This window comes from Rhinatrema bivittatum, chromosome 5 (genome assembly GCF_901001135.1).
Source record: "Rhinatrema bivittatum chromosome 5, aRhiBiv1.1, whole genome shotgun sequence".
NCBI lineage: Eukaryota > Metazoa > Chordata > Amphibia > Gymnophiona > Rhinatrematidae > Rhinatrema > Rhinatrema bivittatum.
The window spans coordinates 367,241,727-367,254,262 of record NC_042619.1 but is presented as its reverse complement, the minus strand read 5'-3'; the positions used below and the strand labels follow the sequence as shown (position 1 = coordinate 367,254,262).

At 43.0% G+C, this 12,536-nt stretch overlaps 1 protein-coding gene across 9 annotated transcripts in view; it reads left to right on the top strand.

Annotated features, from left to right (window-relative positions):
• INPP4A (inositol polyphosphate-4-phosphatase type I A) overlaps nucleotides 1-12,536 on the top strand; it is a 453,500-nt gene that overhangs the window by 193,041 nt on the left and 247,923 nt on the right. For all 9 annotated transcript variants that reach the window (XM_029604758.1, XM_029604750.1, XM_029604755.1 and 6 more), the window contains 2 exons: nucleotides 5,235-5,314; nucleotides 12,150-12,261. In XM_029604758.1, coding sequence (XP_029460618.1) covers nucleotides 5,235-5,314; nucleotides 12,150-12,261 — 192 coding nt within the window. The remainder of the gene's footprint in view (nucleotides 1-5,234; nucleotides 5,315-12,149; nucleotides 12,262-12,536) is intronic.

Below are 12,536 nucleotides of genomic sequence, written 5' to 3'. Positions count from 1 at the left end.
ATAATTTCGCGAGTTCACTATCAGTTAAATGGGTTTCCCATTTAACTGATAGAAATGCAACATTCACAGATTTCCTCTGCAATGTAGACCATATTTTAGAATATAAACATTTTATATTCCATCTTTTCCTAAAATAGTCTTAAAGTAGATTAAACTCAGTCATGGTGGTGCAGGCTGGGTCAGGGGATACCCCCTCATATATGGTACAGGACGACAGTGCAAGGCTTGGGTTTATCTTCTGCCTAGCCAGACCCCACCCCCGCAGGTTGAATCCTTGGGTTCTGGGGGCTGATAGGGCTTGGCTTCAGCAGCTGACCATCATGGCTGAAAGCTGGGCTATTACTGGGGCTTAGTAGGAGCTGGATGAGGTTGGGCAGGCTGGACGAGGCTAGGACCTGAGGACTGGATAGTAGAACAGGAGGGTAGTGAAATACTGAGCAAGGGCTGGGACTGGATACAACACAGGCTGAGCTGGACACTGTGCAGAGACTGGGACTGGATATAGAAACAGGCTGGACTGGACACTGTGCAGGGACTGGGACTGGATTCAAACAGGCTGGGCTGGACACTGCAGAGACTGGGACTGGATACAGACACAGGCTTGGCAGGACACTGAGCAGGGTCTGGATACAGACTGGGGCAAGACAAGGCAATGAATGACCACTAGAGATTGGACTGGGCAGGGCACGACAAGACCAGACAAGGGCAGGAAAGGACAAAGACAACAGAGAATAGAGAACACTGAGGCCTATAGGCAGCAATACAGAAGTTCAGTTCAGTGTCCTGGTTGTTTGTTGTCTGAATCCAATTCCTCTTTTCCCCCTGCCATTGAAGCAGCGAGCAATAATGGAGTTGCATCACAGTATGAAGGCTTATTTGTTAAAGGTAGAATCCGCCACACCAGCAAGTTACCCCCCAAGTCTCTTACTTCATTCCTCCCCCCCCCCCTTCTAGGATGTCTATTTGCTCAAAGTAGACTACTTTTTCAACTATTTTAGATAAAAATGGAAGGTGGAGACAGGTCAATTAGTGCTCCACTATTTTTGGATCAGAATCTGGTTTCTTTAAGAAAGGTTTGATTATGGCCTTTTTTAGTGAGTGAGGCACGGAGCCTCATGTTAGGATGGCATTTGTTATGGCAGTTAACCAAGGGGCTAAGTCTTGTTTTAAGTTACAAATTAATTTGGGATGTACCGGGTCTAATGGAGGTGGATTGACTGGTCCCCTGGGTGATTTATTTCTGTTTCTGAATTCTGACAGTGGGAAACTGGAGGGAGTTGATTTGCTCTGGTGATGGTAGGAGGAGGAATAGCTGAGATTGGAAGAGGGGGTATCAGAGGTCTGTTAGGTCTATTGTGAATAGGAGGAAGGGGGAAGCATTGAAGACAGAATATATAGTTGTAATTGCTTCCATGCAGTCTTCTACAGTAGGCTCTTTCATAGTGATATCTATGATACAGGCTTGGAGAGTTTCCGTACTGCGTGTGCACTGTCATCTCTGATTTTGTGTTTTGGGTACAGTTCTCCATTTCAGAGGAACCACATGTTCTATATGTGTACACACTGAATGTTATTTCTGAAGTCACTACAGTCTGTTTCGTCTTTTGTTACATTACCTATCTTTTCTGTGCATTCTGGCTTTGCTGTTTCAGAGTATGTTTTCAGCTCATTGTTAAGCACCACACCATTTTTTATGACACTTATGGCCAGGGAGACAAGAACACTTAGATTTTTATTGAAAGCATAATTTTTTATTGAACAATATAAGTATTCTTGGGAGATGCTGATGCCATGTCTCTGACAAACAGACTACCAGCATCTCATTGTATACAGGAAGTGATCCTTCTTTTATAGATAACATTTAATATTGTACTGGGTTAGAAGATTCTAGTGTGCATGACTGCCTTAGAGAATAATTCACATTGGTTGTCATGTCAACAGCATGATAAGATCATCCCTAGCTACCCCTGAGTATTTCTCCAAGGTGGGGCCCATTTACCATCACTTTCTAGGTAGTCTTTTGTTCTGATAGAATCTTGCTGGTCAGGGTAATTAACACATCTGTGGCTGTGTTTATAGAAACCCCTGAGAAAGATTGCCTCTGTAGTGTCCGTATAGCCTGAAGTTCCCGCCGTTGGTTTCTGCTTTCTGTGACCCTATGATTAGTCATCACCGTATGGAGCCAGCTTGATTGCCTGTCCAGATATCCTGGGAATTCTGCAAGTCATTCTCAATAAGTCACTTAGAGTTCATACAGCCAAGATAGGCTAAGCAGAGAATTCTGGGGCATTTGCCTTTCTCCATGTTGGTTTTCTGTTCAGGCACACTCATCATCATTCCTCAGCATTTTCTTTCCCCTTGTTCTTTAATGTCTCTTGTTCAGTGTCAAGACCATGCAGCTCCCCTCTAAAGTGCTTGATATTTCCAGGCATGTATATATATTATGGCTTCACCTGAAGTGAAATCAATGGCCCTTTTGAATGTGGAGCTGTAGGTACTGTCAGTACAAACAAATTCCACCTCTATCTATTGCTGGATATATTGCCGCTTGTATTATATATAAAGTTAATTGAAAGAGTGGTGGTGGACCATCATACCAGGAAGCAAAATGTTATGATACTTCAGTAGCTGTTATTTACTGCTTTCCATTATAATCGTAGGTCCCCAATAAACAGGTACATTTTAAAAGGAGCGCACGTGCACCTATAAACACATGTATTGAGTACATGAGCAAAGATATGCTTATTTTTATATCGTACGTGCAAGTACACGCGTATGATTTAAAATATCCCCACCACGTGTATGTGTGCAGCCTTTACAAGAGAGAGAGAGAGAGAGACAATCTGACACTCTATATATCTCCCACAGTAAGAGGGGTACTTTCAAGTCAGGGTAGGTTTTGGGGGAGGGGTGGTATTACAAGGTTCTACAGACCCTTGCGCCCTACGCAGTCCAATGTAACACCGTTTCCCCCCCCCCAAAAAAACTCACCCTAAGTTGAAAGTGCCCCTCTTACAGTGGGAGATATATAGAGTGTCAGATTGTCTCTCTAAGAGTCTCTCTTTCTCTCTCTCCTCCCCACCCCAGTGTTCAGGACCCCTCTGGCGCAAAATCTCTAGGCTCGCGCCTCATCAGGTGAAAACGTCGGGGTTTACACGTGTAAATTTTGTCCCTGCCCTGGAACGCCCAAGCCCTCCCCTTTTCTGCCTCCTTATTCTTGACACATGCACAGGCATGTATCCGCGTGCTTTCCGGCTTCTTAAAATTTGTATTGCTTGTGCGCGGCCCGCAAACACTTGTATGGGGCCATTTGTTTGCGAGCAATATTTTTAAAATCTCCTGAAAATGTGCATAACATTCTAAAGAAAATAAACTTGTCTCAAGAAAGTCTTTCCAGTGTTCCCTAATATTCCCATGCGTGTTATCATTTGTGAAAGGAAACCTAACAAAGTATTGCATTTCTAAGAAACTTCTCTGCTCCATGGAATGTAAATTTCTCTGCACTTAAACTATATCTGTTTTGTTGTTCTTTTATGAATGGTTTTATTGTAAGCCACGTAGGACTTTGGATAACGTGACTTTTACATTTTTAAAATAAATAAAAATAAACATTTACATTTTTGTATGAATTTACTGTGTGGGGTTATGTTTTCTAGGTATACGTGTGTGTGAGATTTGTATATTGCAGAAGGAGTGAGTGTGGACGAGTGAATCATTTATGTGTATATTGAAGTGAATATCTGAAACTCTGTGTGTATATAAGTAGGAGTAGAGTTATGTTGTAGACTGTATAGAGTCATATTGCGATTTTGATAGAGGCTTGCATGTTAATGGAAGAGACATGTATGACTGTAATGAATTTGTACTTTGCTGTACATAAGATCAAGGGATTCCTTTGAGATATGCTATATATGAGCATAAACTAGTAGTATCCACTTCCAGTCTTTGAGGGTCACAAGCACTCCAGGTATTAAGGATATAACCTACGTAAATATGCATGAGATAGATTTGCCTGTGCATGGCCTAATCTGTATGCAACTCTATCTCATGTATATTCTTTAGAGCAGGGGTGGGCAAGTCCGGTCCTCGAGGGCTGCAAACCAGTCGGGTTTTCAGGATACCCCTAATGAATATGCATGAAATAGATTTGCATACAACTGAGGCAGTGTGTATGCAGGTCTCTCTCATGCATATTCATTAAGGATATCCTGAAAACCCGACTGGTTTGCAGCCCTCGAGGACCGGAATTGCCCACCCTGATCAATTTGGGGCCCTTGAGGGCTAGAAGTGAATGCCACTGGCATAAACTATAGGTATGTGTGAATTAGAGTATATATGGTTGTCTAGAGTATGGGCCAGATATTCATACCTACGCGCGGGCGTAGATTTGTGCATGCAACCCGGTGCGTACAAATCTACACCCAATTTTATAACATGCGCGCGCAACTGTGCGCATGTTATGAAATCCGGGTTCGGTGCACGCAAGGGGGTGCACACTTGTGCACCTTGCGCGCACCGAGCCCTAGGGGAGCCCCGATGGCTTTCCCCGTTCCCTCCGCCCCCCCCCCACCTTCCCCTCCCTTCCCCTATCTAACCCGCCTCTCAGCCCTACCTAAATCCCCCCCCACCTTAATTTTTTTATTTATGCCTGCCTCTGGGCAGGCTAGGTTGCGCGCGCTGGCCAAGTGCCGGCACGCGATCTACGGGCCCACCAGCAGTGGAGAGGCCTCTGGCCACGCCTTGCCCCCGGACCGCCCCGCCCATTTTTTCAAGCCCTGGGACTTACACGCGTCCCGGGGCTTGCGCGCGTCGCCGGGCCTATGCAAAAGAGGCTCGGTGTGCGCAGGAGCAGGTTTGCGGGGTTGCGCGCATAATATACACGCGTAACCCTTTTAAAGTCCGCTCCTATGTGTACTGGCGCTATATATATATAAGTAAGAGGTTGTAGTATTGAGGTAAAATTATAAGGGATGCTCATGTGTGGTAAGTGACAGTGTTAAGTTGGTCGTGTGGACCAGGAGTGGGCAACTCTAGTCCTCGAGGGCCACTAACCAATCAGATTTTCAGGATAACCCTGAAATAGATTTGCATGCACACTACCTCTCTGGTATGCAGATTTATTTCATATGCTAGACTGGTGATGTAGGAAGGATTTCCACATTTGTTTTCATGTTTTTGCTGAAATGTTTCCAAATGCTGAGCTTATGTGCATTACTTTCCCTTTTACCCCTCAGATGTATTTGCTAGGTTCAGGAATGTTCACTGTAAAGGACGTACTGCAGGAGAGAAACCACCGATTACATTTAATATTAAGGTCAGTATTTCTTTAATCCAGTGGTTCTCAGCTCAGTCCCTCAGGACATACCTAGTCAGTCAGGTTTTCAGGATATCCCCAATGAATATGCATGAGAGAAATGTACATGTACTGCCTCCATTGTATGCAAATCTATCTCATGCATATCATTACAGATAACTTGTATGTCTCAAGGACTGGGTTGAGGATCCCTACTTGGGATCAAAACTAAAAGACTAGTTTTAAGAATTTCATTTCTGTAAGTTTGAAAAGAATGATCCAGGAATCTGAGGTTTTTCATCTCTTAACATGTGAGAAATGAATCATATCACTTTTGTCTCTGTGTTTGCACCGCAACTATGCAGCCATGTGTCACATTTTTTGTGATAGCAAACATCCGAAAGCTAAAATATACCAGAGAGACACAAAACCACAATGGGTGTCTGAAAAAGAAAAGAAAGCATTTTGGAACAAACAAAGCAAAAATGAATAAGAAATTGCTTTATCAAATAGAAACTTTATAAAACCATAAAAAATTTAATTCTATAAATAGTCAACGAATAGGAACCGGTTCTAAATAATTACGAAAACAGAAGAATTAAGATAGCTATGTTTCAGCCTATTTCAAGGGAATATTTGAACAATAAAAACAGATAACCTATGGTAAACGGTCTTAATTTCAATACCTACAAGATTCAAGATACCCTTATTGAGAGCAAGTAACTAGAAACACCATGAGAGTTCTAGACCATTCCTTCCTGACCAAACTTGTGTGATTCAAGGATGCCCCAAAAGGCATTCCAAATAGCGGCAGGATTCCCCAAGGAGAAAGGGGTTGCATACCATGGTTACCTGATTTGGTTATAATCAGATGTTAAATCATCTTAGATGTATTATGCAGTCATCAAAAGATTGCATGTGAAGTCCCGTGGGTAGATTTTCAAATCCCACCGGCATGACCAGCATGGCCTGCATTGAAGCAGTCACAACATATGCACTGGAAGGCACGTGCTGGGATTTAAAAATGCAGTCTTCACATATACTTTGCCTCCTCTGTCCTGACTCCACCCACTTTTTCCTGCAGCTCAGTGCACTGTGAACAGTGCATGGTTTGTTTTTCCCCCCTTGGCAAAATGGGGAAATAATAATCAGTCTTCATAGTTTTCAGGGCTGTGCCACAGTGTGCACAGAGATGCAGCACAATATTTCAAGGTTCTGGGGTTTGTTTGTTTTTTTTGGAAGATGCTGGCAGTGTGTTTAGTATAGAGACCCATTCACAACTGTTTGGCTGGTGTGTTAAGCAGAAATTTAAAAAACGGCAGATAGCAAATGAGCTACACAGCCTCTGTATGCACTATGGTACAGCACAGAATTTTTAATAGGGCTTTTGATCCTTCACATATATTCCTTTAACTGCATAATATATTGTTGACGATTTAAGGTATGATTACGACTAAATCTGGCAACTTTTGTACATACCCTATTTCTCCATGGGAGATCCTGCTATTATTTGAAGTGGCTTGTGATGTATCAGAATCACACAGGTTTGATCACAAAAGCTCAGTCTAAAACTTTCATAGTGTTTCTAGATTATTTGTTCTCAACAAGGGTATCTTGAAACTTAACCTTTGGTGATCTGTTGTAATCTGCTTTTATTTAGATATTCCCCTCAAGCAGGCATTTGCACCAAAACACAGCCATGTTGGAACTTCTGTTCTAGTAATTGTTGTGAACCAGTTTCTGTTTTATTATTTATAGAATTAAATTGTGTATGTGTTTTGTGTAATTTATTTTTAATAAAGCTAATTATTATTCATTTTTACATTGTATTGTGAAAAAAAACCTCATCCTAACAGTGACAAAGATTGCCTCTGAACTGGTTCAGTGGGGACTGAACTGCATTCTCACTGCAGCTGATTAGCACTATTACTCACAGATGCTAATTCAATTTCCTTTGCAAGTTGTGAGAGCAGTCATCAAATGTATCCATTTGGGCTTTTGCAAACCTACAAGTGTCATCTGAAAACTCATGATTTAGGACATTTGCACAAGAACACAATGAAGTTTAATCTGAATAGGCTGCTGCTTTCACGAGATCCAAGTGATGAAGAAGGTGCAAATAGAAATTCGGAGAGGAGAGGAGGGGTTTGTTTTTTTTCTTAAATTATTTTTGTCTTTGTTAATTTGGCGTGCAGTTGTGAACCAATAATTTTCTACACCAAAAGCTGCTTCCTCTAATGAAGACCTTCTTTCTATAAATGGTTGGTCGTGTCTGTAAGGTGACGCCAGTAAAGCAAACTTTTCCTTTATTTTATTGATTTATTTTAGTTAAATCTTTTATATACCACCACCTCCAATTCATAGTCCGGCACAGCTTACAATGAAATGAACATTTATTGTATGCACTTAAAATTACTGTATTGCTATTTGATTATCAGTGGCTCAGTCCTTTCTTGATTTAGGATTGAGAAAAATGCATTGAATGGAAAAATTAAACTACTGTGACTCATGAGATTTAAGAGGGTAGTATCTCAGTAGTGGGCATAACTCAGCACATACATATAGAAGGAGGTGTGCCTAAAGTTATGCCTATATTTTGTAGACTGTGCATTGGGAATTTATAAAATACCGCATATCTCTGCCCCAGAAGTACGTGCATATGTTTCAGTCTATCCACTTTTTTTTTTTTTTGCAGGGATCCACATAGTTTGTACATCTATTTTGTAACATTTGCGTGAAATAACCCCTCATTTGTGCGTAGAGGCCGTTTTTTTAATAAAGTTAGCTGATGTATACAGGTATCTCGCTTATGAAAATACTTGTGGGTGCACTTTTCAAGCACCAGTTCACCCGACCTTCTCTTAACCCAGGCCTTCTACCAGTTCGCCCACACCCTCCACTATTTGCTGTAGTCAAACTACCACAAAATTGTAGACAAAAGAAAAGTGAGATTTAATTTTCGTGACTTGATTAGCAGGTGCAAAAGCATGTGTAACCCCCATCCCCCGGGTGCGGCTGCACACTGATGGAGCCATAAAAGATTGTAGGTCTCTTCAGGGCTGAACCCACTCACTGGCTAACTCTCTCACTGTCCCTCTATTCCCCAGGGCTGGATCCTTTGTAGGTGGGGAGAAAGATTTACTTTCAGGGCCCAATGTGACAGGGGTGATTCTACTGGTGTTTCTCCCCACACAGTGGATGCTGTAGGTGCCAGAAAGAATACACAGGAGACTGTGGATGTTCTGTCCAAAATCAAAGCTTTTACTGATGGGTAATCAGATGAAGTAATGGCACAATTCAGTTTCAAATCCTTTGGTTGCCACAGGTGGCTGTTACTCTTCTCTCTATTTTCTCTAGTTATGCAAGGGTCTCTTTATCTTGGTCCGGGGCAAGGGAAATACCTGTTGTCCAGGGCTTGAATTAATGAGGTTCCCAAGTGGGCAGAGGCATCCTTGTTGGGACAGAAAACCCCCTTCCAGCTGGCCAAAAATCTATCACGTGGTCTCTACACAGTATTCCCAGTTATCTCTCTTCCCAGGGGTGCAGGCTGCAAGTGGGAGTCCTCAGATGTAGCTCAAATTTGGTTTTACTCACAGTTCTCCAACGGCCTTCTCGATCTCACGCACAATATTCGAATCCCAAGTTGGAAAGGGGGGTCCCCTGGAACACGCAGCTCTCGATGTTCCTTCTCAGGGCTGGAAAAAGGGGCAGCAAAACTCTTCCTCCCAGTTCTTCTACTTACAAAATACCTGCGTACGCATGCACTTTCTGACCCTGTCCTGGAACGCCCAAGCATTTCTCTCTTTCTCTATGCTTACTGTCCATGCAGTAGTGGAAGTATGTGCTTACATCATTCTAAAAATGTGCTTGGCCCACACAAAAGCTACTTCAATGCATATATGCCAGTTTTATATGCATGAACCCTTCATATGTCTTTGAAAATTCACTCCTAAATATCTAACAAAAATGTTAATAGAATTCAAGAAGTATGAGATAAGCACATGAGATTCCTAGCGCCAGAGATGTGAGAGGAGAGCAAGAGATTGGCTTGGGGGTATGGTGTTGCACAAAGGATGGAACTGAGCAGACTAAATGGGTAAATGGTCCTTCTCTGCAGTCATATTCTATGACAATGTTAGTAACATAATTGGGAGGTTGCAGTATTGCAAACAACCCACTCTTAATGCCCTCAAGAGCAGAGGCAAATGTAGAAGGACAAAACAAACAGGCCGATACAGTACAGTGCGCTCCGACGGAGCGCACTGTTAGCCTGCTCTGGGACGCGCGTTTTCCCTTACCCCTTATTCAGTAAGGGGAGGAAAACGCGCGTCCAACCCGCGGCACCTAATAGGGCCCTCAACATGCAAATGCATGTTGAGGGCCCTATTAGGTATGCGCGCGGGATACAGAAAGTAAAATGTGCAGCCAAGCCGCACATTTTACTTTCAGAAATTAGCACCGACCCAAAGGTCGGCGCCAATTTCTTCCGGCGCCGGGAAAGTGCACAGAAAAGCAGTAAAAACTGCTTTTCTGTGCATCCTCCGACTTAATATCATAACGATATTAAGTCGGAGGTCCCGAAAAGTAAAAAAAGTAAAAAAAAAAATAAAAAATTTTGAATTCGGCCTGCGGCTGTCAGGCCGAAAACTGGACGCTCAATTTTGCCGGCATCCGGTTTCCGAGCCCGTGGCTGTCAGCGGGCTCGAGAACTGACGCCGGCAAAATTGAGCGTCGGCTGTCAACCCCGCTGACAGCCGCCGCTCCTGTCAAAAAGGAGGCGCTAGGGATGCGCTAGTGTCCCTAGCGCCTCCTTTTACCCGGATCTACCGCGTCACCTAATTTAAATAGAGAATCGCGTGCACCGGTGAAGGGCCGGTGCGTGCGCCGGGAGAGCGGGCGTTCGTCCGCTCTCCTGCGGACTTTACTGTATCGGCCCGAAAGAGTGGAGAAGGGCAGCACAACCTAGTCATATTGTAAGTCATGGGGTAGCAGAGTTGGTGCCATTGGGCTGTATTTTTCCAGAAACCAAACTAGATCAGGGCAGGCAGGCTGATAGTAGCTAGGTACTATTCATTAAGTCCACAGAGACCTGGGAAATAGATGTTAGGGCAACAGCCTTGTTTGTTCTGGTAGCTGTTGGTGGTAAGACATGGGGAGGGAGGGCTGGGTGTGGGATTAAGTATGGAATCTTGTATCCCCACCTAACCAGGATGGTAGAGAAATACTTGGGTAAACTGCGTAGAGTGGCAGTAATAACCATAAACAACAGCAATGGTACGACCTCATTGGGCTTCCAAGAAGGCATTGGGGTAACCTGCACGGAGTGACTATAGTTAAAACCTGAACATAAATGAGCACCGTTAGGCTGAATGTTTGGGACAACAACCTCAATAATTTCAGTGGATATATGGATTATTACAAAACTTGATAAGACATGAAAGGAGATTTCGGTATTGGTTTAAGTATTGGTATCATATGAATCAAAGGGGCCGATGCAATAAAGTCGCATAGAAAGCGGGCGCTGAACGGTCAGCGCGCATGGCGACCCTAGCGCATCCTTGCTAACGCGAACCCAAACGGTTTTTGTGACCGCCATATGGCAGTAAGGGAAACTGACGCCGATAAACTCTGCATTGGTTTTTAGCGACTAAAACCAATGCTGGGTTTATTGGCGTCTGTTTCCCTTACAGCCGTATGGCGGTCACAAAAACAGACACCAATAAGCCCGGCGTCGGTTTTCGTGAGTTCGCTGAAAACCAATGCCAAGTTTATCAGCGTCGGTTTTCGTGGCTGTCCGCCGCTAAGGAAAACCGACGCCTATAAACTCGGCATTGGTTTTTAGCGTTGGTTTGCCGGTATCAAAAACAGACGCCGTTAAACTCTGCGTCGGTTTTTGTGATGGGTCCGACAGTAAAAATTCTTTTTTCTTTTATTTCTTTTCTTTTTCTTCTTTTTTTGATGCGCACATCTATTAACGTCTGCTCCTGGCAGGCGTTAATAGATAACAGTTAAATGTGTGTCCGAGACGCACATTTTTCTTTTTGAATCGGGAGTGAATGCCTAATAGCTTCATTAACATGCATTTGCATGTGAAGAGCGCTATTACATTCACTCCGTGTTTGGACACATGTTGAATATGCGCTAATCCCCTTATTGCATTAGGGGATTGATTAGTGCCTATTCTACCCGCGTCCAACTGCACGCTAAGAGTGCGCTCGACTCAGCACACCATATTGCATCGGTCCCAAAGAGAAAGATAACAGACTAGAGATGGCCTTTATGTAGAGGTAATAGAGGCCAGCACAATAGCAGATGTTGGACATACATGGGTCAGATGTAGAGGTCATTGGAGGGTGGAACTGGGGGGGACAACTGGTGTTAGTTTGCATATAGTAATTTGTGTATTCATTTACCCATGATGGCTGAAAATCAGAGGAAGAATCTCAACTGGGCAAACTAGATGGACCAATTGGGCTTAATATGCCATCATTGATTTTACTATGTTTCCTCTAATCCCATAACAGAGGGACAAGGAATTGAACAGCAGGTTGGGCCATTGGGAGCTTTTTACTTTGCAAATGTTTTAAAGCAGAATCAAGTTGTCTGGACATTTTGAAGTTGGGACATGTGCATTCAGAGGAGCCTATATTTCATCAGAAGATGCCTGAGAGCTACTTCGATTATTTGAGTCAAGCTAACTTCCTCCACTGTAGGCAAGGAGGGAAAGAAGAATTAAATATAGTGCAAACTGGTTCATTCATCTATTCACCAAGCAGATACCTAAATATCTGAAAATGTGTTAATTGGTATGTGACATGTTATGTAAATATATATATATTTATATTTTGTCCTGCAGATCTGCAGAAAATGAACGTGTAGGTAATATTACTGTAATAGGTTGGCAAATGGAAGAGAAGGTGGACCACAGGGTTCCTGTGACAAGATCTCCTGATACAATCAATGGACGAGTGAGTATATATACTTCTCATGTTGTAAAGAGAGAGACATAAAAGAGGCTTCAGCCTGCTCCCCATCCCATTTCCTTCAGCACCAGTCCTAAGCCAGACTTCTTTTGAAAGTGCCATCAGTTATTAAAGTAACTTGCTGAGGCTGTATTCTGCTAATAATTTTTTTCTGCAATGTATTGTGCATTTTGTTTGTGTGTTTGAAATAAGTAATGGGAAAATTAATGACCTCCATCACTCAGACAGTAAGATGTCTTACAATTTTACAGAAAATCCAG